The sequence below is a fragment of the Triticum urartu genome, chromosome 4A (assembly GCF_056163025.1).
Source record: "Triticum urartu cultivar PI428250 chromosome 4A, HENAU_Tu73, whole genome shotgun sequence".
Taxonomy (NCBI): Eukaryota; Viridiplantae; Streptophyta; class Magnoliopsida; order Poales; family Poaceae; genus Triticum; species Triticum urartu.
Window position 1 is genome coordinate 136804479 of NC_141876.1, and position 26752 is coordinate 136831230.

General features: G+C 46.5%; 2 protein-coding genes across 3 annotated transcripts; one reads left to right on the forward strand and one right to left on the reverse strand.

The window, feature by feature from the left end:
* The first annotated feature begins 3555 nt into the window (after positions 1-3555).
* On the forward strand, positions 3556-10412 carry LOC125551002 (alpha-L-arabinofuranosidase 1). 2 transcript variants are annotated; one of them, XM_087518010.1, is made up of 18 exons: positions 3557-3820; positions 4238-4454; positions 4854-4908; positions 5016-5212; positions 5427-5548; positions 5630-5777; positions 6187-6256; positions 6787-6932; positions 7020-7065; positions 7149-7201; positions 7503-7647; positions 8210-8328; positions 8464-8535; positions 9233-9336; positions 9427-9483; positions 9565-9757; positions 9835-9978; positions 10100-10412. In XM_087518010.1, the coding sequence occupies exons 2-18, from the start codon at positions 4269-4271 to the stop codon at positions 10220-10222; spliced, it is 1980 nt and encodes a 659-aa protein (XP_087374136.1). In that variant the 5' UTR covers positions 3557-3820; positions 4238-4268; the 3' UTR covers positions 10223-10412. The 2 variants fall into 2 exon arrangements, with proteins under 2 accessions (XP_048570102.2, XP_087374136.1); XM_048714145.2 differs by having other exon boundaries at positions 3556-3820; positions 5427-5777.
* A 9653-nt stretch (positions 10413-20065) lies between these two features.
* Positions 20066-26284, reverse strand: LOC147975132 (uncharacterized). Its single transcript, XM_087520287.1, has 11 exons — positions 26281-26284; positions 25968-26186; positions 25275-25895; positions 23198-23694; positions 22849-22993; positions 22449-22512; positions 21679-21781; positions 21464-21568; positions 20850-21077; positions 20283-20339; positions 20066-20119 (listed from the first exon to the last, which is right to left on the reverse strand). The coding sequence occupies exons 1-11, from the start codon at positions 26282-26284 to the stop codon at positions 20066-20068; spliced, it is 2097 nt and encodes a 698-aa protein (XP_087376413.1).
* Positions 26285-26752: the final 468 nt, after the last annotated feature.

Here is a 26752-nt window from a genome sequence, read left to right on the forward strand (position 1 = left end):
TTTAGAGCTCTTATTTTGTTTTCTTGCCATGATTTCCACCAATATGATTTTGCGATAAAACTTTGCACGCACTTCAAACATTACTTAAAGTTTGCCACACAAAAAATTCAAATATTTTTGAATTATTTTTTATTCTTTTATAATTTTACTCTTCACACTTGGAGCCTTTTTTTAATTACTCGACGCATGCTTCCCTTTAGCGGATCATCCAACCATGAGCAACAAATAAAAATACACATGACATTTTCATTAATATTTAGATTTTTTTACGTAGCAAAAGTAACCGGCGCTAGTCTACTCTTCGACGGACGTGGGCACATGACACATCTGTGTTCCACGTCCTACTCTTCGCCAGACGTGGGCACGTCGGTGTCCCACGTCCTACTCCTCGCTGGAGTCCGCCACTTGAGTAGTGGACATCATCGATGGAGGTGAGGCTGACGATCGAACCAGATGGTCCGACCACGTGTAGTCGTTGGCACGAACAACCTGGAGCTGCCGAGGCTGGCAGCTTTCCCGTCCACCACCCCTTGCGTCGCCTCCGTGTCCATCTTCGCTGAGATCTCCTCGAACAAGACGCACTTTGTCTTGTTGACACATAGCTATCATCGCTCATGGCCCACAACCTTCTCGTTCGCCTGCTTGTTGGTGATCTGGCCCTTTGTGAGCCGGTGGTGCTCGAGGAGTTATAGGTTGTGTCGTTGCTCCTCTAGCAACATTTGAAATGCGGATGGCGGCGGCGTGGAGAGCGAGCACACACGGCACGAGTGGCGAGCCAGAGCAACTTTCATGACCACTACAATGGTGTGAATGTCATTATGTTCAGCCATCAGGTGACAGTGACCGGTCACATCTTCTCTGAACCGGCATGAACGTGGCACGGAAAGAGAAGTACTAGTTGGAGTGGAATAAGAGAGGGTTTGTTGGATGGCTCGGGGTGTCGCAGGCCTACAGGGCGGACATGGATGCCCACAAACCCTGATTTGTGTGATTTTGGATGAACCGGCCCTGAATGTTTGTGCATGACTTGGAAAAATATCTGACCGTTCTGTCCGGATGTTGCGATGTTAAGATGCACGATGTTGGAGACTAGGTACACCTTTGAAGCTTTTTGTTGTTGTTGCCCTTGAAGCATTTTCTGTCTCCATGAGAAGAAGACGCCCCGCTGGACACGTGACAACAAGGCACGTGGGGTGCTTGAGCTTTCTTGTGTTGGGCGGCAAGCAAAGACAGCAAAATGCCAAGTTGAGCATTTCTGTCCATGAGACGAGACCGAGAGTGCAAGCCTTCATGAGAGTGCACACCCCTGTGCCACTATTTACAACTACGCTAAGGTACATTGTTAATTATTATCTCCATTCCAAAATAACTGAAGTTTCAATTTTTTTTAGAATAACTATCGATCTATTCATTAATTGTTAAAGTAGTACAGAGAACACTAAAAGTAAAAAATACATCTAAATCCGTAACCCAGATCCGTAACCCCTCTAGTGACGGCAACTAGCATTGGAGCGAGCCGAAGACGCGCCGCCGTCTTCAGCCCTTCCTCATCGGAGCCGGGCAAATCTTGTTGTAGTAGACAGTCGGGAAGTCGTCGTGCTAATGCCCTATAGGATCAACGCAGCAGAACAACAACTGCCGCCGATGAAGACCATCGTAGATCGAAAGGATCCGACACACAAACACAGACGAACGAATACAGGATCCACGTGGATCCACCGGCGACAAGCACCGACTGAATCCCGCAAGATCCTCCGGTGACAAACCTCCACACGCCCTCCGTCGATGCTAGAAACACCACCAGGACAGGGACTAGGCGGCGAGAACTTTATTTCATCCTCAGAGAGACGCCGCTGCCTCACATATCTGAGCAGGACACAAACCCTAACAAAACTCAAAAAAGCTTGAAAAAACGAAGCTCTCCCGCCGGGAAGAGCCGAGATCCACCACGCCTTCATGGCCCTAAGACCACAGAAGATGAAGTAGACCGGTGGTGGCACCGACGAGAGGCATGTGAAACCCTAGCCAAAGAGTTCTCTTTCTTCCACGGGAAGAAAGAAAACGATCTATTGGAACATTGGCAGGAGCTACTTGTTTAAGTTTCATCTAAGTCTATAACATTATATATTATAATAATATAAAATAGGAGTTGTATGTGGTATCTTTATAGGACAGTTATACTAACTAAAGACAATCTCGCCAATATATACTTTTTTTTGAAAGATCCAGCACTGTTGGCGTTTCATTGATTTAGAAGGAAGAAGGCGGGAAACATGATGATCAAGCGATAAGGTGGGTGGCTAGAGAAGAGCCCATGAAAAAGAAAAATAAAGCGGCCTCGTTATGCTAAGGGAGCCAGCAGAGGGCCTAAGAAAAGATCCTTAGGCTATAATTTTCCGACTGTCCCCGAAGGGGCTCATGAGATGCTTCGCTCCCGCCACTCTCCATTGATACAGAGCGCGCCGGACTGCAGCGAGGATGAATGTAGCCGAAGGGCACTTGCCTCTGAAAGTTGCCTCATTTCGCTCCTGCCAGATCTCCCAAGTGATCAGCACGATCATCGACTTAACCCCCCTCCGCGCCTCGCTCGGTCGCCAATATATACTGGTTTGACAGTATATCAAATAGGTTTTGCATGCTAATAAGGGTGGGAGCGTTTGCCTTATTATGATCGCTTTGGCTATGTAGAAATAACATCTACGGTAAAACTTCTTCTCCTTTGCAGTTTTTTTTGACATCACCTTCTTCTTTGCAGGTTATTTTTGTTGTACGCACTTACTCCGTATGTGTTCTATGTTGCACCGAACGAAGTATCAACCGTTGTTCAAGACAATGCGCATGCGGTTGAAGCGAGTGGCCAGAGATGTTTTTTACCAAACGTGAGTGGCAACATAATCTTTGGCTCGGTACACCTCCTCCTTCGACATAGGCATAATTTCAGTCTCATAGGACTTTACTGCCACCAATTTGTCGTTTTTTTTTGTCAACCTATTGGCTATGTGCATCCTATTTATGCAGAGGTTGAGTGTTGCTCAATATGATCATATCCGCTTGATGCTATATTTTAAACTAATAAAAACCTCCTTTTATTGATGAAAATAAAAAGAATAACATATAGAACACCAAATTAGTCTCATGAGATTCTTTATGAGGAGTATATTTTCATATCATGGGTATTTTGATTTTGTAGGTCTTAAATATTTATCTATATATATAGTTGGTCAAAGTTACATTATTTTGACTTAATCATTTTAGAGGGAGTAAGATTTAAGGGAGTGCCCGGGGACATGCAATATTCACGTAGGAAAGCTAAACTCCGCGATGAATTTCTAATCCGCAATTCCCGTGCTCCAAACGGTCAACTCAAATATATTATTCCTCATCTGCTCTCTGGAGACTACGTATGGCACACCACCTGATAAACAAATGAGGCGATCTAAATGGATATTCAATTCAATCATCTGACAGTGGCCCGACAACAACCCCACCCTGTCTTATCGCAACAACGAAATGATTCCTTTCTCATTAATTCGATCTGGGATAGAGGATGGAAACTCTTGTCATACGGATAAAGCGGGTCCCGACGGCCAGTCAGCGCGCGCGAGCGGGCCAACAGACCAACCAACGGCCGAAGCTGCCCACTCCGGCAAGCAACCGGCCGTGGCCTCCGGCGTCCGATCGCCATCCCTTCCCTTCAAAGCCACTGCTTCCTCGCCGTGGCGGCTTCGCCTACTTAAGCGCGCGCCTCCGCTGCTCGTACACTCACTCGCCTGTCGCCTCCATCTTCCTCAGCCGCTTGCTGCCGGCTGTGGGGTTCATGGTGAGCAAATTACTAGCGCCTCCATCTCTTCTGTGGGCATGTCGCAGTATCGTACTCTCCGCCTTCCTGTTTCGGTCCTTTCCTGTTTGGGGTATGCAGGCAGGTTGTTCGATGAAACGCTCCAGGGAGGGGGTCAGTCAGTCAGTCGGTACAGTACCTATTTTTGTTAGAACAGTTTCTCACCGCTTCTGTCGGCTCTTAATCACTTTCCGTTTTGAGACGCCTGTGTCAGCTGCATGATTCGCAAACACATAGCTCCAGTCGGATTAAGTAGCTCATGGCCATTGTTTCGCACATCCCATGTTGTCTATTTTGTACTCCCTCCGTCCCAAAATATAAGATCATTTTTGACAATACTTCTTTCGATTTTCCATTTCCCAGCTAATTCAGTCTACTCCTTCGTTATTTGTTCGACAGACACACGGACTACATTAGTGTTCTTTACAAGATGACGCGTATGGGTCCCAAACAAGTGCTCGTTCCTACCGTCTCATTCTTGCTGCTCCTGTTCTGCCTTGGATGCAAATGCCGAGCATCAGAATTAGAGGCGACACAGAATGCCACCCTCAAGGTTGATGCCTCGTCACAGCTTGCCCGAAAGATCCCAGACACACTGTTTGGGATGTTTTTTGAGGTAAGATACCAGTTTGTTTGTACTATATCAGTTTATGTTTTTTCATGGTACATATTACTCCCTCCATTCCCTAATACAAGGCCATTTTGTTATTTCGTGTCAAACTTTGACTTGTAAGATATAGATTATATGTCATAAAAATATATCATCGGAAAATCTTTGAAATGTGCATGCAATGAAATATTTTTTGTGGCATATAACTCACTTTTTGTTGGTAAAATTAATGGTCAAAGTTAGACATAAAAATATGAAGTCCCTTGTATAAGGGAATGGAGGGAGTATATAAAGTGGTGGCTGGGGGCAAAGCCCCCCCCCCCCCCCCCCCCCCCCCCGCGCGACATGGATGTAGCTCCGCCGTTGATTATATTCTCCTATTAAGTACCTTGCATAATGTTGTAGGAGATCAACCATGCAGGAGCCGGTGGCATATGGGCAGAACTTGTTAGTAATAGAGGTAATTCATTATTGTTGGTTGTGGGACACCAGAACATAAAAATCCTACATAAATATTGTCCATACCTGAATTTCAGTGAAATCATCAAATGTATTTTTATGCTTCAGGTTTTGAAGCCGGGGGACTCCATACGCCATCAAATATTGACCCATGGTCTATAATCGGAGACGACGCTTCCATATTTGTGGCGACTGATCGTACATCATGTTTCAGTCGAAACATCATCGCTCTTAGGATGGAGGTTCTCTGTGATGAATGCCCAGCCGGTGGCGTTGGCATTTACAACCCTGGGTTCTGGGGCATGGTATGACGCAATTTTAAGTTGACCGTAAGCATAAAAATTGTGGTTCAGTGAACTAATATATTTGATATCAATGTATCACATGATAGAGATGTAACCTCATGCAGCCGTGTCTTTTTTCCCCCTTGCAAGGCAGTAGCAGTATTTTTTACCTCCTTCTCCTAACCTTCCAACTATTATCCAATTTAGTAATTACCTTTACCATTTCATCTTTCAGAACATAGAAGATGGAAAGACATACAATCTTGTAATGTATGTTAAATCAGCAGAAGCTGCAGATTTGACAGTTTCATTAGCAAGCTCTGATGGGTTGCAGAAGCTCGCTTCAGTTACTGTACCGTTAGTATCGTTTATCTCAATATCTGGTAAGGAGGAGGACGACAATATTTCCATTAGTTTATGGGATATTTTTTGTTTCAGAGTCGCTGGCACTTCCAACTGGACAAAAGTGGAGCAAAAACTGATAGCTAAAGGGACAAACAGAACGTCAAGACTTCAGATAACATCTAACAAGAAGGGAGTTGTATGGTTTGATCAAGTATCACTCATGCCATCAGACACGTTCAAGGTATATTATACACTAATATTCTTGATATTGATATTGACAAGAACTGAAAGAAGGTAGAGATCCAAAGCTTTAGAATACCGAACTACACATCATTGGCGGATCTAGAATTTGACCAATGTGGGAGCAAGCAATGGCAATGATGGTTGAATTACACAAAAATGGGTAAATGTATATACATATGCACTAGTAAAAGTAAATATGCAAATTGCTTGTGGGGGCCATTGCCCCCATGACCCCCGCATTGGATCCGCCCATGCTACACATCGATTGAGGAGCAAAACCCTGAAGATTAGGGTTTTAAATGGATACTGTGCGTTGCTTTGCTATATCCTCGTAGTGCCTGATCATGATTAGGGCGCTTGAGTTTATCTGAGTATGTAACTGGCCCTTTTCTTTTCTATACATACAGGGACATGGTTTTCGCACCGAATTGATATCCATGCTTTTGGATCTAAAACCACGATTCTTGAGATTTCCTGGTATGGCCATATCCCATATGAGTCTTGTCTAACTTTTGCTCAGTTTATTGGTGGCTTCACACTAATGGCTGGACTTGTACAGTATAATTTACTAGACTGGATGGATATTTGCTCGTGTTGCTTTAACCTGAATATCTTTACTTTCCGATCAGAACTTGTGAGACCTAGCTGACTGAACCCTCAGTTCCCCTATTATCAGAGAAATCCACTGAGCCAACTACGGCAATGCCTAGTGAGGTGTTCACTTAAAATATGATAGAATCAAATATCATTATATTTTATTCGACTAATATATCTCAGTACCATATGCAAGTTATGTTATACTGACTAAAGTTTCATATATTCCCAGTCGAATATGTGCTCTGACCATATTAATTAAATATCTTATTTCATATAACATGTTCCCTTGACTAATGTAACATTCCATTAAAATGAACCCAACTCATCCCTAACTAAGTTTGTAAAGACATCTGATATTTTGTATTTTCCTTTTCCTTAATTTTACATGGTTTGCTCGGAATGCATTATAGGTGGTTGCTTCGTTGAAGGCGAATGGTTAAGAAATGCTTTCAGGTGGAGGGAATCTATTGGTCCATGGGAAGAGAGGCCTGGACACTTCGGAGATGTTTGGCATTACTGGACTGACGATGGCCTTGGATATTATGAGTTTCTTCAGGTACCAGCCAAGTGATGAACATTATTTCACCTTTTTCCTTTTATATTCTCACCTAACCATATGTTGCCTTCGAAATCTATATCAAAGCTTTCTGAAGACCTGGGGGCTGCTCCAATCTGGGTATTCAACAATGGTAAATATCTTCAAATTTTGTCATATCAATGATTAGCAGTGTCCGCCTTCTTAAATGTTGGAGTCCTCTTTCTTAAATACCAGGAATCAGCCACAATGATGAAGTTAGTACCGCTGCCATTGCCCCTTTTGTAAAGGTATTTTTGAAATTGTACTTCATTTTCTATCAGGGTAGACATGTAATTGTATGATGGATACTTCTAAGTCTTGAATGAACGGCAATTTGCAAGCAATTATAACTTAGCATTGCCATGGTGCATCAAAACAAGAGCAAATTACTTATTTGTTCAACCTTGTCCACGGACCAGTTTCTTCCAGTTCTATCATTTAATTCTGTGGTACTGTAGTATTAATGCCCGATGTGTTCCCAAGAGTTAAATTGTAATTAACTCGTTATAATCCCATGTACATTATTCTGAAATTATTGTCTTTCTGCAGGATGTATTGGACAGTCTAGAATTCGCAAGGGGGAGTGCAAACTCAACATGGGGCTCTGTTAGAGCTGCAATGGGGCATCCTGAACCGTTCCCAGTCAAATATGTTGCAATTGGAAATGAAGATTGTGGGAAAAAATACTACCTCGGTAATTTCTTGCCTACCTCTTAATGCAAATATGCTCAGCTCCTCTGTGTGTTCTTGATATTTTTTGTCAACTACTGTTCTTATTTGTTTGAGAAACTACTTATCCACCCATTTCACAATATAGGCCGAAGTCCCGAAGATGCCTTGTGCATGATAACTAAATCGTGTAAAACCATGGAAATAACAAGATTCAACCATAGCTACCCCTAAAAAGAAAAGTTCTTGAGATGATTATTCAGTCATAGTTTTCTTTCCAAAATTTTGGAGCATTACAGAGAAATATGATAGGACGAGTGAGCTAAAATAACACTTCATAATTAAATGATAGTGATGTATGTTCTCATCAAAAGAAAAGATGAAGTTAGCGAAGCATAACAAGTATAGCACTACTAACTAAAACAGAAGAGTAAACTATTACCTGGTAAATCTTCTTTAATAAAGTTACCTATTAAGTAGTTCCACCTGATCATTACTTCTGGTAGTTTGCTATTTCAGTCAAACTGTATAATGAATATTTGCAATAATCTTCTAGGTACATGATGTTCTTTAATTCCATTGAACAGGTAATTACCTCAAGTTCTACAATGCTATAAGAGAATCCTATCCAGACATTCAGATGATTTCAAACTGTGATGGTTCATCTAAACCACTTGACCATCCTGCTGATTTGTATGACTTCCATGTAAGTTACTTGTGACAAATTGGCTCAACCCATTTCCCCTGTTAAGATTCTCATTGGGTTTACTTGTGACAAATTGGCTCAACCCATTTCCCCTGTTAAGATTCTCATTGATTCTGAAAAAGTTGTTTTTTATAGGTCTACACCGATTCTAAGACTTTGTTTAACATGAAGGGTACGTTTGATAAAACTTCTCGTACTGGTCCCAAGGTATACCTCTATTTTCATGGTTTACTTTGTCTTTTCACTTTTATGACATGGGCCAGATGGCCTTTCAAATGCTTTGGTATCGATCTTGTACACAGTCCAGCATCTCCTGGCTTTTCTTTAGGGATGTTCTTGCCATAGCATGTATTTTATGTAGGGTTACCTGGTGTATCTTCATCGTTGTTCAAAACTCTGTTTCTGAATGATGATGAGAAATATAGGAATTGAGACCTCAAACCGAGCATCTTTTTGTATTTCTAGAAATTTCTGCTGGGGGTGCGGGGTGGGCTGGCCTGCACGTAGTTTCCGTGAAGTTCTGCCAAACATTGAGTGTAACTAGGGGCCATTAAAACAAGAACTGTTGGGGTCATTGTAAGAACAATGAGGAACCTGCAGGATCTAAGTAACACTTACTGAGGTCTTCGATGCTACTTGCATGTCCTGGAAAATCTTGGGCAGTAAATACATTCCTGTGTTTTGACAATATATTACTCCCTCTGTCCCAAATTACTTGTCGCAGAAATAGATAGAAATGGATGTATCTAGAACTAAAAATACGTCTAGATATATCCATTTCTGCGACAAGTATTTCCGGACGGAGGGAGTACTAAATAATATAGCTCTTCTGCGTATCAACATCCTTTCATCCTTATGGACAGTAAATACATTCATGTGTTTTGACAATATGAATATTTAATAGGCCTTTGTCAGTGAGTATGCCGTATGGAGAACTGATGCAGGTAGAGGAAGCCTTCTTGGTTCACTAGCAGAGGCTGCCTTCCTTACTGGACTGGAGAAGAACAGGTGATCCCTCACAGAGTTTGTCTACTCTCCTAGCAACTACCTATAGATCTGTACTGTGGGTTTAGCTGACTTCTTGTTGGTTCTTTGCAGTGATATTGTTCAGATGGCAAGTTATGCACCACTCTTTGTAAACGACAATGATCAAACGTCTGTATCCATATCTTTTTTTCATTTCGCGAGTTCTTGTTGATTAATATCGCAGTAATTATGTTTGAATCAAATAATCAGGTGGAATCCGGATGCTATCGTCTTCAACTCCTGGCAACAATACGGAACTCCTAGTTACTGGATGCAGAAGTTTTTCCGCGAATCTAGTGGTGCCATGATTCATCCAATTACAATCAGTTCCAGCTACTCTGGTTCTCTAGCAGCATCTGCCATCACCTGGCAGGATTCCAGGAATAGCTTCCTGAAACTAAAGGCAAGTAACGTTCCATTGTTATATCCGGAGGGGGGCGGTGAATATTTGTGTTGATCTTGAAAGCTCTTCCCTTGCAGATTGTGAACTTCGGGTCGGACACCGTGAGCCTCACGATCTCTGTGTCCGGGCTTCAGGCTAGCATCAACGCGCTGGGGTCAAATGCTACTGTTCTCACGTCCAGCAATGTGAAGGATGAAAATTCTTTCAGTAACCCGAACAAGGTAGCATACCACTTCTGTTTGTGGTTAGGTTCTGGAGTGTAGAGCTTATTGTTCGTTTCGGCATCAGTCTCTTGGGAGCTGTGTCACCTGAAGCTGAATCTTGCTTTGATGAACAATGCAGGTCGTGCCCGTGACAAGCCAGCTGCAAAACGCAGCGGAACAGATGCAGGTCACGCTCGCTGCGCACTCCTTCTCCTCGTTCGACCTTGCGCTTGCTCAGTCCGAGCTTGTCGCGGAGATGTGAAGCAGCTACACGGCGTTAGCGACGCGTGGAAACACGACAAATACACGAGGCCTGATATGGAAATGGAGGAGGTTGTCAGTAATTATGCTTATATCTTGATAAAGCACTCACTGTACAGTGTAACAAAGAGGAGATACTCATACATACAGCAGTACTAAATAAAGTCCATATCAGGCTGATTTGCAGTTAATTTGCGTTGCACATGTTTGCTTTGGGTCCGTGAAATGGTGCCAACAAACCAACCTATGTCCGTGAGCATCAGATTGCAAAAAAAGTTCTGTACATTTACATTAACTCGCAAGGTAAGAGAAGCCAAAAGCATGCAGAGGAATTCATCTAGTAGCACTCTGAACCCACTTCCAGAAAAAATTGTAAGTACATAACTAGTTACAGCCGTGATGAACACAGCCTGTATTCATTTCCACACATTTTTGGATATGTAGTTGCTGAGCCTGAGATCCAAGTATACTTGTCCTAGCTAAGCTAACGATCATTGTCTTTGCAGTCGATGGGATCATCATCACAGATGTTGTTGAGCACATCAAATACTTCTTGCGCTAGAACTAAACTGGCCTATGCCTAACGAAGAGTACTCCTTTTTTTTGAAAAAGGGGGACATCCCTGGCCTCTGCATCGGAAAGATGCAAACAGCCACCTTTATAAAACAAGCAAAGAGGTTCAACACAAATTTAAAAGTCTCAAACAAAGCTGCTCACAGAGCGGTAAAGAAGCAAAACAAATGCCACAGCCGGCCGTCAAGAGAAAGACAGGAAAACTAATTGCCTATCCTATTACATGACCGCCATCCAAACCGGCTGAAGATATCCCGTGCAACCATCTCCCATCGGATAGATCCAGTAACCAAACGCTCCCTGGCCTCCGTCGGAGTGAGTAATGACCACATACGGATCAAAGCAGTGGCTCGGAATATAACCTGCAAAAAATGAGTATTGGATGTTCTGTTAAAGACTAAATCATTTCTACAATTCCATATAGCCCATAATAACGCGCATACTCCAACACGAATGTGCCTCGCTGTTTGGGGCTCAATCCCATCCAACCATGTTCCAAATAACGTGTTAATATTCTGTGGAGGAGCAATATTAAAGGCTATTGTCACTGACTGCCATAGAATTTTTGCCATAGGACAATCGAGAAAGAGGTGCTTAATAGTTTCATTTGTATCACAAAAGCTACACCGACTATATCCAGTCCAGTTGCGTTTAATCAAGTTATCCTTAGTTAAAATGACTTGTTTATGCATAAACCACATGAACACTTTAACTCTCAAGGGAACTTTGACTTGCCACACATGTTTCGACGTAGGAATAGAACTAGAGTTAATAACATCCAAGTACATAGATTTAACCGTAAATACTCCATTCCTCGTAAGTTTCCAACACAACCGATCTGGGCGCTGAGAAAGTTGAACCTCCATCAGTCTTTTCACAAGATGGAGCCAAGCTTCCCAACGGTTACCGGCTAAAGCTCTCCTGAAGCTAATATTTAGAGGTGTGGACTGACAAACCGTCTGAATGATCGCATCTCTTCGTTGAACAATACTATAGAGAGAAGGATACTGAACCGCCAATGGCGTATCCCCTAGCCAGATATCCTCCCAGAATCTCGTAGAAGTACCGTTACCGATAACCACCTTGGTCCGGTTAAAGAAGAGCGACTTAACTCGCATCAGGCCTTTCCAAAAAGGCGAATCCATCGGCCTCACCGTCACCTGGGATAAGGTCTTGGAATGGAGGTACTTATTACGCAGAATCTAGGCCCAAGTGGCCTCGGTCTCTCTCGAAAGCTTATACAGCCATTTACCAAGGAGACATTTTTCTTTACCTCAAGATTTTCGATCCCGAGACCCCCTTGGTCCTTAGGTCGACAAATAATGTCCCATCTAGCTAATCTATACTTTCTCTTCAACTCATCGCTTTGCCAGAAGAAACGAGATCGATAGAAATCGACTCTTTTCCGAACACCCACTGGTACTTCAAAAAAAGACAGAAGGAACATGGGCATACTAGTGAGCACCGAATTAATAAGAACTAACCGGCCTCCACATGACATCAGTTTGTCCTTCCAGCATCCCAATTTCTTCTCAAAGCGATCCTCAATGCACTTCCATTCGCTATTTGTTAGCTTACGGTGATGAATGGGTACACCTAAATATGTAAAAGGTAAAGCCCCCAATTCACACCCGAACAATTGCTTATATGCCTCTTATTCCTCCTTGGCTCTACCAAAGCAGAACAATTCACTCTTGTGAAAATTAATCTTCAGACCAGACAATTGTTCGAACAAGCATAACACCAACTTCATGTTTCGCGCCTTCGCCAAGTCATGCTCCATAAAGATGATAGTATCATCAGCGTACTGTAGGACAGATACACCTCCATTCACTAGATGAGGTACCAGGCTACCTACCTGTCCAGCATCCTTAGCCCTCCCTATTAGAATTGTCAACATGTCAGCTACAATGTTGAGTAGAATAGGTGACATTGGATCTCCTTGTCTCAGGCCCTTATGTGTTTGGAAATAACGACCTATGTCATCATTCACTTTGATTCCAACACTGCCTTGTTGCGTGAAAGATTCTATCTGTCTTCGCCAAGCGAGATCAAAACCTTTCACCCTCAACGCCTGTTGAAGGAATGGCCATTTGACTTTGTCGTGCGCTTTTTCGAAATCCACTTTGAAAACCACCCCATCTAGTTTTTTCGTATGGATTTCATGGAGTGTTTCATGCAGGACCACCACCCCTTCAAGGATGTTCCTATCCGGCATGGAAGCAGTTTGGGATGGCTGCACCACAGAATGCGCAATTTGTGTGAGTATATTAGTCCCAACCTTGGTGAAGATTTTGGAACTTACATTCAGAAGACAGATGGGCCTAAACTACTCAATTCGGACCGCCTCTGTTTTCTTCGGCAACAAAGTAATCGTTCCAAAATTTAGATGAAACAATTGAAGCTGTCCAGCGAATAAGTCGTGGAACATCGGAAGCAAGTCTCCTTTAATAATATGCCAGCATCTCTTATAAAACTCCGCCGGAAATCCATCCGGCCCTCGAGCAGAGTTACTCTTCATTTGAGCAATAGCTTCAAACACCTCTTTCTCGGAGAATGGGTCAGTTAAGATATCATTTTCATCTGAAGCCAACTGGGGGATATCCTCATTCCGCGACTCATCAAGCGAAACAAAATTATCCTCCGGAGGCCCAAATAATTTCTTATAATACTCAGTGATGTATAGTTTTAAATTTTCCTGCCCTACAATCATCCCTTCTTCTTGCTCAAGCTGAAAGATCCTTTTTCTTTCTGTGCTTGCCATTAGCGATCATATGAAAAAACTGAGTGTTGGCGTCCCCCTGGACGTACCTTCGCCCGCAATGCCCATTTCAGTTCTTCTTCTCGCAGAAGCTCTTTCAGCCTCATCTCCGCATCTCGCTTAACATGCAATTCCGTTGGACCTAAGATTGTGCACTCGGCTTTTACATCTAAGGCCTGGATAAGGGAAAGGAGCCTTTCCTTTTCGACCTTATACACCCCACTAAGATGCTTAGCCCACCCTCGTAACAAACTTCGCAGGTGACGAATCTTATTCTGCCATCTCTCTATTGGAGTTCTACCTCCTGAATCTTTAGCCCATTCCCTAGCTATAAGATCCAAAAAACCTTCTCTCTCAAACCAAGATAGTTCAAAGGAGAAGCTATTCTTGTTCCCCACGTGCGTTGCCTCCCCAGAGTAAACCAACAATGGGGTGTGGTCCGAAATTCCACGCGATAACGCCTGTACGGCGACTAGAGGAAACTTCTGTTCCCAATCAACGCTTGCGAGTACACGGTCAAGTTTCTCAAAAGTAGGAGTAGGCAAAGAATTAGCCCATGTGAATTTTCGGCCGGAAAGCTCTATCTCTCTCAGATCCAAGCTTTCAATAATGGTGTTAAACATGAACGACCATGTGCCATCGAAATTGTCATTGTTCTTTCGTCTCTCCTTCTAATGATATTGAAGTCGCCCCCTACTAAGATTGGAAGCTGCTCTGAACCGCAAATACGGACCAGATCCGCCAGAAAGTCCGGTTTTAATTCTGGCTGTGCGGCACCATATACCGCCACCAAGGCCCAATTAAATCCGTCGATCTTGGACCTAACCCGAAATTTGACAGCGAAATCTCCCATGACCACACTCCGGACTTCCAGCATCTCACATCTAACCCCAAGTAAGATGCCGCCTGATCTTCCTCTCGGAGGTAGACAATGCTAATCAAAATCGGCCCCTCCCGATAGCGTATTAAGGAATTGAGGCGCAAAATTGCCTCTTCCGGTTTCCGAAAGAGCAATAAAGTCCAGCCTCTGTTTGATCGAAGCCTCTGCTAGAAAACGTCTTTTAGCCAAGTCCTTTAGACCTCTGATATTCCCAAAAAATTCTCTCATAACTCATCATGAATTTTTTTTGGTCATCCGGTTCCTAGCACTTCTACGCACTGCCAAAGTCGGGTAGATTTTGCGCTGCCACTTGCGCTTAGGTTTGGGTAAATCCACCACCCGGTCCTCACAACCGTCGACAAGGAGTCCCTCGGAGAGGACCTCTATAGGATCGTCATCCCCCATCGTTAAAGAACCATCCTCCTCCCCTGACCCAGGGGGAGGGGGGCAATATCTGCACGGAGCGAATCTAACACCCTAACTCCCAACTGTGTAATCTCAGAATTGTTCATAGGTTTAACTGCTGCTAGATTGCGAATCATGTCTAAAGCACGATCCGCTTCAAGACCCAAGATATCATTTACTGAATGTGAGATTTCATTATCATTACTACCAAGTGAAACACCTAACTGGTTTGCATTATGAATAATCTCAGCATCAGAAAAATGCAGAATAGAATTGGAGGTGTTAACTCACATACCAGTAGTGACCTCCAGATCACGAAGCTTGGCCGCCCGCTTGGCGCACCTCAGCTGCATGTCATCAATCTCCGGCTGGTCCTAGAGGCGACAACTCATCTGCCGCCCCTGAGACACAGGATCCGGGATCCCTCTAGAAGCGATTACCTCCTCCCTAGAAGCCTGGATAGGGGTCAGGCATCCCGCCTCACCCCCATCACTCGGTAGACGAGGAACTCCCGGCCCCGACCTCGGCCCTGGGACCGACATGCGCACAGGGGAAGGGAAGTGAGGGGCCGCCTGCCCCCCTCCCTTCTCGCCAGGCAGAGCTGCCAAGCAAGCTGGCGCCAGCGGGCCCGACCCCTGAGGCGTATCAAGGGATAGCCCACCCTTAGCTCCACCTGACGCCGTAAGAGAAGAGTGCGTAGCCACCGCAGGAGAAGAAAGACCAAAGGCCTCCTGCCCTGGTCTCCCTCTCACAGCCGACCCGACGGCAGCGGGCAGTGAAGGCCCCTCCCCAACGGTCCTCGACCGAGGAGAAGCCACGGGAGAAGAAGGGGAAGAGGGGGCCTCCTGCCCACTATTCCCCCCTCTCACAGCAACACCGTCAAACCAAGGGTGGTAGCGTGGCCTCTAGCTCATCCACAGACTCCACCCGGTCGCTCCAGAGTCTCGGAGGAGCGGATGCAGGCTCAAACGAACCAAATCTCAAAGTGCTCATAGGCGCCGAAACCGAAGGGGCCACCCCAGACCCAGGTGCCTGCGAGGTGGAACTCGGCCCGTTGGCCAACTGATTCTCAACCTCATCCCCTCGTGATTCCGTGTTACTGGGACCATCATCCTTATCCTGCATATCCACATCTGTCCCTGCCATAGCCTCCGCAAAAAGATCTGTGTCCTCAAACTCTGTCTCAAGGTTGAAAACCTCCCCCTTATAAGTCCACTTGACCATGTCAGGTACAAACTCAATATCAAGGATACTCACGAGTAAGCGTGCCACTCCATTAGCTCTGGTGAAAGCCATGCCCACCTTCTCAGTTTTCTCGACCAGTATTCCCAAGCTAGCAGCAACTCGGGCATCATGAAGCGGCTTGGAAGGTGCCCCCGAGAAACATAACCAAACCTGAGTGAGGGGCTTGCCCTGCGGCTCAACTCGTTTCCACTCATGGAACTCGAGGATGCACTCAGTTCCAGGGACTCTGCACCACCCAAAACTGAGCATGCGCTCTAAGTCCTCCAAGGTCGGGAAGTCAACCTTAAAAGAATTATCCTTGAGGCGACTAAGTTCCCACACAAAGTCCCCTGGTATAAGCTCAGAAAGCCTGTGAATAATCTATGCCTCAGACACCTCACACTTAGTTACCTTAACAATCCCTGTATATGAACTCTGTGGCTCGTCAGGAATCTCCCTTGCACTAGGCGACTCAAAAAACATTAGCTCAGAACAGTAAACTCCATAAATGGTGATACTCGGCATCTGATCTCGCAAAATAGGGCATGCCCCGGAGTCATGCACCGGCTTAAGACATGTGTCACAGAGCTCCGTCTCACACTCAGCAATAAAGTGGCCTCTCTCGCCACACCGGTAGCACAACATCTTTTCCTTTTTCAAGCCCACTTGGATGCTCTCTCCTCCTCCGCCTTGTGAACAGCCCCGGCAGCCTCCGTCTCAACGGACTCTGGCAACAGCACGTCCGCAGACGCGAGAGCAGACACCACTTCCATAGCCTGCCCGGACAGCTCCACTTCCTGACCGGTGACATCGGCCGCCGGATCCACCGCGATCGGAGGTGGGGGCTGGCGGTAGCGGTTCCTGCCACCGCGACCACCGCGACCCCCACGGTGTCCTCGGTAACCACCTTGCTGCCTGTAGTCGGGGCCAGATGCCCCCTCGACAAATCCTCCTGGCGGACTGTAGAAAGGCTGTTCGACTGACCCATCTCCCTGCCATGCGTAGCCACGCCCGCCACCTGTAGACGACGAGCCACGATGTTGTCCAGCTCCATAAGCATTGAACCCATCATCACCCCACTTTCCTCGGGGCGGGCCATTGCCACCGTGATTAGACGTCGCCCGAGCCGCGGTCACACCTCCCTCTCCCGCTACAAGTAACGCTGATGCGGTCTGAACAGGCACCGCGCACTTCTGAGAAGGTCGCGCCACATAATGCGGCGGAGGCGCCGCCTGAGAGGGCAACCCCGGCACCGTAGCCGACGAAGGCGGTCTCGGTGCAGCAGCTCCTCACCCCATAGGCGCGGGCGTCGGCGGCCTTGGCGGAGCAGCCCTACGCCCCGCTGGCACTAGCGTCGGCGGCCTCAGCTGAGCTGTCTCGCGGCCCGCGGTCACCGGCAAAGAAGCCGCAGGCGTCGAATGCCGACTCCCCTGCGCAGACCGCCCGGCTCCCACCTGCGTGAGCTGCTGCCCTGGCGCGGTCCCTCGACCGGCCACAACCGCAGGACGCGGTCCCTGACTCGCAACTGGCACCGTCGGCCGGGTCCCGGGGTTACCACCTCCGCGGCCCACAGGCGCAGCCCCGACGGCCACCGAACGATCCGCGGCGGCACTTGCAGTACCAGTCGGCGGCGGCGCTACCCCGCCGCGGCCAACAGCGGACACAGCAGGAAGAGGTTTCTTCCCTGGAGGCCCCCCGAGCCATGGCCAGCCATCGCAAGAAGAGGCAGGATTCGTTTTGCTCGTCCAGATCCGCTAGAAGGAAAGCCAGGCCTTCCGCACCGACGAACCCTAGCAATCAGCGATGAAGCAGACGTACAGCGATCAACCAAATCGCTACCTGTGTCGGCGCACGCAGAAACGGTGGCCTGGGCCTCATACCCAACGATCTCCGTTCGTGCATGCACCGTCACGCAATCCATCGGGCTCTCATGCAAAGGTCCATTGGCCAAAGCACTCACGTCCAGACCCAGGGCTACGCACCGGGCCTCATACCCAGTGCGCCTCGGGCCCCGGACGGACAAGTCTGCCTCCGGCCCACTAAGGTCTAGCAGCAAGTTCAAACGAGCACGACGTGCCGCATGGATCTCGTCTGGTCCGACGGCCGCCGGCGGTGGATGAAACACTGCCGGAGACACCTTCTTCTTCTTCTTCTTCTTCTTTCTAGTGATCATAGTCCAACCATCCGACGGAAAATAATCCAATAACGTGACTTGCGGCCGGCTTACCTTGGGAAGGGGGCCCTTCCAAGGCTTGATCCCCAACGCCATGGGTTTGCAGAGAGCCATCTGTCGTGGATCCGCGATCTTCCTGTCCTTGCGACCCTCGCCAGGTATGATCCGCGTGAAGGAATCAGCTACTGGTGTCGTACACTTCGAAAACCGCACGAGCGACCTCGACCCCGTGGCACCAGGTGATCTTCGGTCTTCAGCGTCATCTTCTTCATGTTCATCGTCGGGCAAGACCCAAAACCTTCCTCCGATCTTCGGCTTCGGTATTGGGCTTCCAGGTTCCGAAGATAGATCAACGACCTCTACCTGATCCGCCTCGACTAATGGAACCTGCATGCAATCCAAAACAAGGACCTCGAAATCATCAATGTTTAAATGTGTACCTGCATGAATCCGCTCATCCTCGTCCAAGTACCGTCCGGCCAGAATATCATGATCCTGATCTCGCACCGTCGTCCATCTCGACAGCGAGTGTGCGTACAGAAATCCATCCTTCCATTCCCCGGCCATCAGGCCGTCCTCGAAGAGAATTCGCCATCTCACCTGATCTAGATGCCCCACGGTCTGATCCTGATCCGCCTCGGAATCGGAATCAGATCCGCGAGAGACATGTGGTGATGGCGCCTGATCCACCGTCGTGGCCGTTGGCACCGTCAAGGGCGGAGGCTCCGGTGGAGGCGACAAGATCGCTGCCCCCTCTCCGTCTCCCTTACCCATCGACCACGTGACCGTAACAGTTGACCACAGTTTTTATCTTTGACGAAGAGTACTCCTTCCGATCCATAAAACCACAACACATATTTTGGATCGGAGGGAGTAGTAAATCCGGCAAAACAGAGGAAGAACAAGGATGAAGAGAAACCAGAGTTGTTCATATATATGTCGTGCCACCCAACCACCCACTCTCCAGCTTAGTATGCATGTTTATTACAAGAAGCTTCAGTCTCTTTAGACTGTTACAGTGAAGAGTATACCAACTAAAAAGGGAAAAATCCTAGCTACTCATCACAGTACAGGAGGGAAGCCTTCTACTAATACTAGTGACCTCGCATGCCGATGATGCCTTCTTCTTCATCGCAAGCCTAGGACTCGTCGGCCTGCTCCAAAACAGTCCCGCGACTTGTGGATCGCTCCAAAACGGTCCTCATATTACCATTACGGTACACGTACGGTCCTGCGTACGTTTCAGCATACGCTGGGCGCAGAGACGGGTGCCACGTCATCTCGTGGGTGGGTCCAGCCAGATCACATCGCTGTGTTATTCTGCAACTGCCTCGCTGATTGTGTGCTGTTTCCAGTTCGAGCCTTCACCCTTTCGCCGCTCTCTGTAATTCCTCGATGAAGACGACCATGGCTGGCGGCGGTGGGTGGTGATCGACGTGATCGCGGATACGATAAGCGGTTGTTCCCGGGGGATTTTGCGACCCAGCGACTACATCATCATATGCCGCTGTGAATGGCACCGATGTCACATATTGAACGACATAGTGGCGGCCCTGTGCCCACGTACGGTAAGATTCAACCACCCTCCATAATCTCTCACATTTGCTTCGTAAGTACCTGTATTATGAATTTATGACCATGTCGATCGTTGCTAGGTGAAATGAGAATGCTATGCAATGTAAGATGTTCTGGATGGTTATGAATGATATGCATTTCTATTCTATTTGGCATGTCCTGGATGAACTTTTATAGCTTATGAGTGATCTTTTGTAGCTTCTGAATGCTGGTAGTTCAATTGTAAAGTAAAAGTGTGAGTTGCACTTGATGACTACAATGCAGCACTCGTTTTAACTGGCAATTCACACCTGATCAGTTGGCTGATCTATCAGAAGAACATAAACAATCAGTGTGGCCAAGTTTACACACAGAAAACAATTGCTTTGAGCAATCCTTTGAATTTGGACCATATATAATTCAGATTTGTTTTATTGACTACTATAAGAAAATGGCATGCTTGACAAGGACAACACAGACCATGTCAGTACATGATCTGTACCAATGTTGTACCAATTTAACTCCAATTCAGTAGTTGAATACATGCTCTGCACCAATTTAAAATCAGTTCAATACATTATCTGTACTTTTTTACCACCCACCTAGCATAAATGACCAAAATACACAGGAAAAAAACAGAACACAACATGTTCTTTAACATATCATACATGTTTTGCATACATGACAAAAAGACAGCAGTTTGCACACCAAAGACAACATTTGTAAACTTGAGGTTCATGACACGACCGTATCATAAATGCATGGAAGCAAAGTAAAAGATAGTGCTGCTAGTTAAGACACCACACATCATTTCACATTCTCATCTCGCATGCTCATCTCGCATCCCTAAATATATCAAACATGCTTGTTTTCCTTGGTTTCTTAAAACCAGTTCTTGGCAGACTGAAATATGATCTTTTTGGCTGATGTGTCTGATCCGAAGTGCTTTCCTTTCCCTGGAATGCTGATGTGTCATGCATGGCTTGTTTATTTGCCTCCTCAGCTTGTCTCTTGTTCCGTTCTTCTGCTTGTTGACTTCTCTCTTCCCAATATTTTACCATGTATGTGCCTTGCATTTGAACTTGACCCTCCCAGGACTGCTCCCTTGAGTGCTCCTCCCTCTCATGAAAATCTCTGATCCTTTCTTGCTCCTCTGCCTGGAATATTAAAAATTCCATTTCTTCTTCTCTTAGTGCAGCTTCAACTTGTTGTCTTTTCTCATCAGTAATTCTCTTCTTTTCTGCAACCCTCTTAGTTTTTGCTTCCTCTGCTTCCTTCTTTCTAGCCTGTAGGGCATTCCTTTCGGCATCTGCAAGTGCTTTTTTCTCCTGTTGTGCGGCTATTTTTTTTCCTTTCTTCAATTTGTTTTCTTTTTTTCTTCAGCTGCCAACTGTTTCTCTCTCAACACAACTTTCTTCTTCTCCTCTACTTCTAGCTTTTTTGCTACAGCCTCTTCTCTCCTTTTCTCCGCAGCTTGCAAAATCTTTTGCTCTTCTTCTCTTATCTTGGCCATAGCTGCTTCAAACTTTGCTTTATCTGCAACCTCTTTTTTTCAGCTGCTGCTCTTAGTTTTGCGAGAGCTAGAACCTCTCTTTTTTCAGCTGCTGCTCTTAGTTTTGCGAGAGCTAGAACCTCTCTTTTTTTGTTTATGAACATTACCCTCTTTTGTTACAGTCGTTGGCTGCTGAGGGGGTTGGCTCGGGGCATTTTCTTCAATAAATGAAGAAGATGGTAAAGGTCCTGCATCAGGTGGATCCATGGTCTGACTTGCAACACTCTGACAACATTAAAACCAAATGAAATGCTCATTCCATGGCAGTGATTTTTTTTTGAAATAATGAGTGCATTGCATGGCAGTAAGAAAAGAATGAAATAGTAAGTGCATACAGTGTGAAAGTAATTGTACCTCTTCCAGTAAGGTAGTAATGATCTCTGCCTCATAATTAGGTGCTTCTTGCTAAGAAAAACCCATAGTTTGCATGTTCTCCTCCTGCTCATGCACATTTGCACAAATACGTTAATCTTGCTCATGTACAGTAATTTGCATAAAAATAGGTACTCCCTCCGTTCGGAATTACTTGTCGCAGAAATGGATGTATCTAGACGTATTTTAGTTCTAGATACATCCATTTCCGAGACAAGTAATTCCGAACGGAGGGAGTAAATGTTTTGCTCATGTCAATTAGATGTGTCATGGCCACATATTCTTCGTCCGAGGAGGAAATTTCAGGCTCTGCTCTTACTTTCTTCTTTGCCAATTTCCTCTTTGGCTTTAAGCCCAATTTAAAATCTTTGCATCCACCTATGTTATGTCCTGCAAGTCCACAATAACCGCAATGCATAATAGCTCCACCTTTGCCAACTTTCCTCCCTGCCCTGCCCTCTTTCTCTTCAGGTTGTTGTCTTCTATTCTTTATCCTCCTGCCTTTCTTTATTTTAATTTTTGGAGGAAACACTTCTCTTCCATACATTTTCTGCCACTCCCTTGCATCTTTGCATGGCAATATAATGCGCTCATTGGCCTTGCGGTAAGTCTCAATAGAGTAACTTTGGTGGACCATTGATTCTGGTGGATTTTTTCATGTATCATAGCTGCCACTCCATGACAGCAAGGAATTCCAGTTAAATCCCACCTTCTGCAACTACATTTCCTCAACCTGATGTCCACACTGAACTGCCTATTTCTGTCTTGCACTTCAAACACACCCAAACCAACAGGATCTGCATGGCAAGTGTTTGCAGCATCAATATGCCTCTGCGTTCTTTTCCTAATTTTGGGACATATGGTTCCAGGCCAAGTTTCTGACTCCAACTTCTTACTATAGACTCTGCCCATCAACTGCCCTTTTACCCTCTGAATCATGCTCAAAAGTGGGAGTTCTCTTGCTTCCAAAATATACTTATTGAACACTTCACAATTATTGTTCAATAGCACATCGCAGTTGGGGAAATCACTTTGAAATCCCCTCACCCATGTTTTAGGGTCTAATTCCTCTAACCAATCATGAGCATCTTTATTAAGAACTAGCATTCTATCCATGTTCTCTCTCCACTTACCATGAGTTGTACTTCTAGCACATCTCCATAATTGGTTCTTCAATATTTCTCCTTTAAAAGTTTTAGTGAAATTCTGCCAGATATGTCTCACACAATATCTATGCTCAGAATCACTAAAGTGTTCTCTAACTGCCTTAATTAAACCATGTCATGTGAACAAATATTAATAACCATTTTAGAAATGAGAACAACTATTTGCAAGCACTGTAGTAAAACAAAACTAAAATTCCTAAACATTGTCATGTAAAAGAACAATTGTTCATAGGCATTGTCATAGAAAAGAACAAATGTTCGTAATCATTGTCATATATAATAAAATCATTTATAAGCATTATTTATAGTTGCTTTCCTTCTGCTTGTCAGACATGACTGTCCAACGTGAGGTGTTGACAATGCCAAGGTCTACTTTTAGAACACTCAACAACCATCTCCAAGATTTTGTGTTTTCAATTTCTACAACAGCAAAGGCCACAGGATAGATACAGTCATTAGGATCCATTCCTATTGCAGTCAACATAATGCCTCCAAATTGAGTTTTCAGGTGACAACTATCTAAGAAAATAACATGCCTGCAAGCTGAAAGAAAACCCCTCTTGCATGCATCAAATGAAAAATAACACTTCTGGAATTGGCCATCATCAGCCACTTCCAAAAGGAATGAACTGCCAGGGTTTGATCTCCTTAATTCTGCTGCATAATCCCACAACATGTTGTATTGCTTTATGTCATCTCCATAGATAATGTTGAACGCTATTTTCCTTGCCCTCCAAAGCTTTTGCCTGTGCACCTTCATGTTCCAGTCTTGTTGTACCATCGACCCTAAACCCTTAAGAGAAATCTTATCATCTGCCCTTACTGAAAAAGGCTTTCACCCCACTTTATATATAAAGCAAAGATCACCAACAACCCAGTACAACATACGCACACACCTAAGGCAGGATACATAGGCACTGAGCGCAGCAACACCACCTCTAGCACTACAAGAGCCACCGGGGGCCTCAACCGTGAACACGCCACCGCGAAGAGAAGAAGATACATACGACGCACCTTGGGCTCCAAGGCGGTGCCTACAGGAAGGTTACGACACCGAAGTGCCTCCACCGCCCGACCCAAGGATCAGAGTTTCCCCCGGAGCAACACGACGGGCAGCGAGAGTCGCGGCGACGCCTTCAAGAAAGGAATGAGCTTCACCGTCGCCGGTCAATCCGATGATAGAACATGTTTTCACCCCGACCAATATTCACCACCACCGAACGCCACACCATGGCTACCACGCCGCCCACACGGCCATGGCCACTAGGCAGCACCAAGTCACGGGCTTTGCCCAGGAGCACCGTGACACCACCACTAGGGCGGCCGCCCCAGCATCCAGGACCTTGACGCCACCTCACCCGCCACCCACCGCTGCCCCAACCAAAGAGACAAATGGAAAGGAACCGCCTTTCGCACTCCTGAGTGGTCCCCAGCGTCGAGACATGATAGTCCGGCCAAAACTGGCCACCATTGACTCGTCCTGCTGCCGGGCGCGAGACGAGCTCGGTCCTGCTGCTAGGCGCGAGACAAGTTAGGTCCTGCTGCCGGGCGCGAGACGGGCGATGGGCGCCGCTGGGAGAGGGCCAACCCTCCGATGAAGGTAGCGCCTGAACGACGGGGAGAGGAATCGAAGGTCGTCAAGGGCGCTCACCGACAGGCAGACGCCGAAGAAGTCCAGCCGCTGCCATGAAACGACCCAGACCACCGCCATGGGCCACCACCACGTCGTGGCAGCCCACATCCACGTCGGGACCCCAAGGGGCAGCCCCGAACCATCACCACCACCCTCGCCGCCAACAGCCGCCGCATGCAAGGTCGGCCGAAGCCCACACTGCCGCCAGCGCCACCACTAGCACGAACCACCACCACCACCGCGCCGCCTCTCCACCTACCACCATAGAGATGGCCGACCGCGGCCCAAGCTGCCCATAGAGACATAGCCAGCGCCGCCCGCCAGATGTGGCTGCCGCTGCATCCGCCACCGCCAGTGCAAGGACGGGCACGCCACCGCCGCCAACCTCCGCCGGCGCCGTCGACCAAGCCCCTGCGCCAGATCGAGCGGATCTGGGCAGAGCCTCACCCGCGCGCCGCCTCCCGAGCCAGAGCACCGCAGCCGCTGCGCTTCACCATGCACGTGCCACCGGCGCCGCCTTCGACCGCCGCATCACACGCCCGCCGCCGCGCCGCAGGGCCCCGCAATAGCCCCGCGCCACCACCAGGAGCCGCCGTCCTGCGTCTGCCACTCCGAGCAGAGGAGAAGAAGGGGCCCCGCCACCGCCGTGCCAGCCGGCAGCGGCGGGGAGGAGGGGGAGAGGTGGGGACGAGGGGACCGACAGCTAGGGTTTCCCCCCGGCACTCGCAGGAGCGTCACGGGAGGGGAGGAGAGATCAAACCCTCATCTGCCCTTATCTTATCAACAAACTTGCTAGCTATGTATTTGGCAGTGGAAGCTTTAACATGCCACTTCTTACTGCATGTGTGCTCATCTTTAAATGTTTTAACCATTATACCCTTTGTTCTATTATCATAAGAAGCATATAAATACCATGGGCATCCATCATTGCACTTTGCTCCAATTCTTGTTTTGTCATTTTTGAGAAATGTGATTTGCAGTCTCTCCTTGCAACTATACTCCCTAATTGCATGTCTTAGCAATGCAATAGATGAGAAAACCTGCCCCACATGAAACTTGGGCTCATTCAAATCCTCTTCAGTGAAATGTTTGAAGTTGAACTTCATTTCTTCGTCATATGAATCTGGCAATTCTAGACTATCATCTTTTGAATTGGGCTCTTCTGCTAGTTGTTTCCCTTTCGTTCTCCCTTTCTTCTCATCATTACCATCTGCATGTTCATTGACCAAATCAACATCACCATCCTCCAGGTCATAGTCACTATCAACGAGCTCTGGGTCATAATCCGAGTCATCAGAATCTGATTCACTGCTTGATTCTCCGTTCTCCTTTGTTGTTCCTCTTCTAGTGCTCCTGCTTGATCCTTGAACATTCCTCTCACATGCATACATCATATCAGCAGTGTTGTCTTGAACAACAATACTTTGCTCTGAAGTACTGTCAATTGTTTTTCTCTTTGTTGGACCGATCATAGGAGGAACATGTGTACAAGGATTTGCTACATCATCATCCCATCCTCCTCCACCATAAGAGCCATCATGATCTAGATAGAACATAAGGTATTTGTGCCCCTCCCTAACAAACTTCCCAATGCAATTTGTGTCATTGTCCGTCGATATTAATTTCAGTCCATCCTCATTTATTTGCATTGCAGGTAGCAACAACAGTATGTCTATTACCGAAAAAGGCTTTCGCCCCGCTTTACAAATAAAGCAACCACCAAGCACAAAGTATCGAGTTCACAACAAAACACAACACACACTCACCCATAGCCACCGCGGCCCGGTCCAACACAAACACAAAGACAAACAGACCCAAGTTCAGCTGTGGGCACAACACAACAAGCCCAACACAGGAACACGATGATACAACACATAAACGGCAGGACGGTGGCGATGGCGAGAAGAAGACGATCTAATTCGGTTCCGGTGGTGGTGGGGGAAGCGATGGAGCCATTTGGAGAGCCATCGCGTGAAGTTGGGTGATGATGGAGGTGATGGCATCTCTCTCCCTGGGGCGGCTAAGCGGCCGCCAAAGCTGCAAGTAACCAGACCATTTGAACAAAGTGTCAGTAGCATGATGGAGAGGAATGCGCTGAATCACAAGTTTATTCCTAACAGTCCATAGCGTCCAGGCAAGCACCCCAATGGCCAGCCACCTAATGCGGCGCAGTACGGATGGGATCGCCTGGAGTTCTGCGAAGAGAGTGGGGAAGTTGTTGTGGTCCCAGCTTCCACC

Bases quoted from the DNA above. Each gene is read 5' to 3' on its own strand.
- LOC125551002 (XM_048714145.2), top strand. From the start codon at position 4,269: ATGACGCGTATGGGTCCCAAACAAGTGCTCGTTCCTACCGTCTCATTC. The intron at 6,933-7,019 runs GTACCAGCCAAG...TCTATATCAAAG, and splicing joins GATATTATGAGTTTCTTCAG to CTTTCTGAAGACCTGGGGGC. The intron at 8,329-8,463 runs GTAAGTTACTTG...TGTTTTTTATAG, and splicing joins CTGATTTGTATGACTTCCAT to GTCTACACCGATTCTAAGAC.
- LOC147975132 (XM_087520287.1), bottom strand. The intron at 22,513-22,848 runs GTAAGTGGAGAG...CTTGCCATGCAG, and splicing joins TGCTAGAAGTACAACTCATG to ATCCTGTTGGTTTGGGTGTG. The intron at 21,569-21,678 runs GTATGCACTTAC...TAATGTTGTCAG, and splicing joins GGTACAATTACTTTCACACT to AGTGTTGCAAGTCAGACCAT.